Source organism: Polyodon spathula, unplaced genomic scaffold, assembly GCF_017654505.1.
Source record: "Polyodon spathula isolate WHYD16114869_AA unplaced genomic scaffold, ASM1765450v1 scaffolds_1239, whole genome shotgun sequence".
Lineage (NCBI taxonomy): Eukaryota > Metazoa > Chordata > Actinopteri > Acipenseriformes > Polyodontidae > Polyodon > Polyodon spathula.
The window spans coordinates 1-3,379 of record NW_024472722.1 but is presented as its reverse complement, the minus strand read 5'-3'; the positions used below and the strand labels follow the sequence as shown (position 1 = coordinate 3,379).

General features: G+C 54.1%; 1 protein-coding gene across 1 annotated transcript; it reads right to left on the bottom strand.

Moving 5' to 3' along the window:
- Positions 1-245: 245 nt before the first annotated feature.
- Positions 246-3,126, bottom strand: LOC121309371 (lethal(3)malignant brain tumor-like protein 2; the record flags this gene model as incomplete). Its single annotated transcript, XM_041242254.1, has 4 exons — positions 2,998-3,126; positions 2,001-2,124; positions 1,527-1,606; positions 246-363 (listed from the first exon to the last, which is right to left on the bottom strand). Coding segments are annotated over exons 1-4 (445 nt in total), but the record flags the coding sequence as incomplete, so codon positions are not given.
- Positions 3,127-3,379: the final 253 nt, after the last annotated feature.

The window sequence follows — 3,379 nt, the reverse complement described above, 5'->3', positions numbered from 1 at the left end:
CGCGGAAGGCAGGGGGTTTGAGTAAGCTGTCTTTGCAGTAAAAAAAAAACTACACCTCCCAGCATACCTCACTGTCGCTGCTAAAGCCGAGGCATGCTGGGAGCTGTAGTTCTTTCTACAGGCAGGTATTTTGTAGCGTTTAGTATTGTCCTGACATAGTTTTAATTTTGATGTACGAGCCAGTGTGCCGAGGCATGCTGGGAGCTGTAGTCCTGGGGTGGCCGGGCACTCCCTCCCTCCCTCACCTGCCAGTTTGACGATGTAGGCGATCCAGTAGACCTTGCTGGGCAGCACAGCGTCGTTGTTAATAACTTCCACCTTCATCCCAAGCACGACATCATCCCACTGATCAAACAGGGGCACCTGGGAACCACACAGAGCCAAGACAACATTAACCAGGACTTCAAAACCCATTCTCTCACCTCTTACTGGCTTTACTAACAGGATCACTGGCCCCTCCCTTTAAAGGAGCGCTGACCATCTTTAAAATCCATTCTCTCACCTCTTATTAGCTTTATTAACAGGATCACTGGCCCCTCCCTTTACAGGAGCGCTGACCATCTTTAAAATCCATTCTCTCACCTCTTATTAGCTTTATTAACAATGTGGAAGGCAGTGGGTTTGAGGAGCTCAGTGGTTAGATAAAGAAAGCGCTGGGCTGCAGTGTGGAAGGCAGTGGGGTTTGAGGAGCTCAGTGGTTTGATAAAGAAAGCGCTGGGCTGCAGTGTGGCAGGCAGTGGGTTTGAGGAGCAGTGGGTTTGAGAAAGCACTGGGCTGCAGTGGTTTGAGGAGCTCAGTGGATAAAGAAAGCGCTGGGCTGCAGTGTGGAAGGTGTGGGTTTGAGGAGCTCAGTGGTTATATAAAGAAAGCGCTGGTTTGCAGTGTGGAAGGCAGTGGGTTTGAGGAGCTCAGTGGTTAGATAAAGAAACGCGTGCTGGGCTGCAGTGTGGAAGGCAGTGGGTTTGAGGAGCTCAGTGGTTAGATAAAGAAAGCGCTGGGCTGCAGTGTGGAAGGCAGTGGGTTTGAGGAGCTCAGTGGTTAGATAAAGAAAGCGCTGGGCTGCAGTGTGGAAGGCAGTGGGGTTTGAGGAGCTCAGTGGTTTGATAAAGAAAGCGCTGGGCTGCAGTGTGGAAGGCAGTGGGGTTTGAGGAGCTCAGTGGTTTGATAAAGAAAGCGCTGGGCTGCAGTGTGGAAGGCAGTGTTTGAGTAGCTTTGAGGTGCTGGGCTGCAGTGTGGTGTGGGTTTGAGGAGCTCAGTGGTTAGATAAAGAAAGCGCTGGGCTGCAGTGTGGAAGGCAGTGGGTTTGAGGGAGCTCAGTGGTTTGATAAAGAAAGCGCTGGGCTGCGGTGTGGAGGGCAGTGGGGTTGAAGCAGTGGTTTGATAAAGAAAGCGCTGGGCTGCAGTGTGGAAGGCAGTGGGTTTGAGGAGCTCAGTGGTTAGATAAAGAAAGCGCTGGGCTGCAGTGTGGAAGGCGGCGAGAAGCTTGGTGGCGGGCCTCGTTGACAGTCCAGTTTGTGTACACTCACGTGTTTGAAGCAGCTCACTGGCGCTGCCTTGTCGCTGCTCTCCCTCAGGTAGCTGCCCCAGTCAAACCCCATGACAAAGGCTGCAGAAAAATCAACAGGAAAACATCCCACAGTCACCACCAATATCCTGCAGCTCTCTCCACTATAAAACCAGCTAAAAACCTCCTTCAACCAAAGTCGATCTACAGTGCTGGGAACTCCCGCTGCAAAGCAGTGTGATCCAGTCCTGCTTTCACTAGGAGTTTAATAATCAGACTCCCGCTGCACAGCAGTGTGATCCAGTCCTGGTTTCACTAGGAGTTTAATAATAAGACACACCTGGGCTTGTTACCTAGACACACTGGGGGCTGATCAAGCTGGTAGCAGTGAAACCTGGACTGGATCACACTGCTGTGCAATAGGAGTCTGATTCCCAACCCTGATGGTGGTGTTATTAATATGAACCCCCTCCCGTCCGCCGTCCCCCCTCCTCACCGTCCTGTCCCGTTCGTGTCCCATCCAGTAGTTGTCCAATGCCTTGAGAATGAAGGAAGGCTCCTATCTTCGTTGACCAGGCTGCCTTGTGCAGGACCTTGGCTTTCTTCGTGGGAGGCTTGCCCTGCAACGAGGGGGGGGGGTGGGGGGGTGAAAAAGAGAAGGATGGTTCTCTGGACTGTTCATGGAAACAGTATTACTGACACAGTGTATCTCTCTATGTCTCTCTGACTCTCTGTCTGCTTTTCTCTCTCTGCTTGTCTCTGTGGCTGTCTGGGGCTCTCTGCATGTCTCTGGCTCTCTGCTTTTCTCTGCGTGTTTCTGGGGGTCTCTCTGTGTGTCTCTGGGTCTCTCTGCGTGTCTCTCACCTGTAGTCTGGTCGAGGACGCTCTGCGTGTCTCTCACCTGCAGTCTGGTCGAGGACGCTCTGCGTGTCTCTCACCTGCAGTCTGGTCGAGGACGCTCTGCGTGTCTCTCACCTGCAGTCTGGTCGAGGACGCTCTGCCTGTCTCTCACCTGCAGTCTGGTCGAGGACGCTCTGCGTGTCTCTCACCTGCAGTCTGGTCGAGGACGCTCTGCGTGTCTCTCACCTGCAGTCTGGTCGAGGACGCTCTGCGTGTCTCTCACCTGCAGTCTGGTCGAGGACGCTCTGCGTGTCTCTCACCTGCAGTCTGGTCGAGGACGCTCTGCGTGTCTCTCACCTGCAGTCTGGTCGAGGACGCTCTGCGTGTCTCTCACCTGCAGTCTGGTCGAGGACGCTCTGCGTGTCTCTCACCTGCAGTCTGGTCGAGGAAGCTCTGCGTGTCTCTCACCTGCAGTCTGGTCGAGGACGCTCTGCGTGTCTCTCACCTGCAGTCTGGCCGAGGACGCTCTGCGTGTCTCTCACCTGCAGTCTGGTCGAGGACGCTCTGCGTGTCTCTCACCTGCAGTCTGGTCGAGGACGCTCTGCGTGTCTCTCACCTGCAGTCTGGTCGAGGACGCTCTGCGTGTCTCTCACCTGCAGTCTGGCGAGGATGCTGGCTTTCTTGGAGTTGGAGGAGTAGCTCCGGGAGCAGGACACACTGCAGAACCTCTTAGTCTTAGAGAAGAAGGAATCCCGGGTCCCAACGATCCCACACATCTCACACACCGCTGAGGGTGGGGGGGGGGGGGGGGGGGGGAGAGGCGAGAGAGAGAGCTATTTTAGCTTGAGGTTTGTAGCTTATTTCATAGTGGAGAGAGCTGCAGTATATTGGTGGTAGTAGTGGGATATTTAGACAGAGGGATCAGGGCTGGGAATCAGACTGCTATTGCACAGCAGTGTGATCCAGTCCAGGTTTCACTGCTACCAGCTTGATCAGCCCCCAGTGTGTCTAGCTAACAAGCTCAGGTGTGTCTTA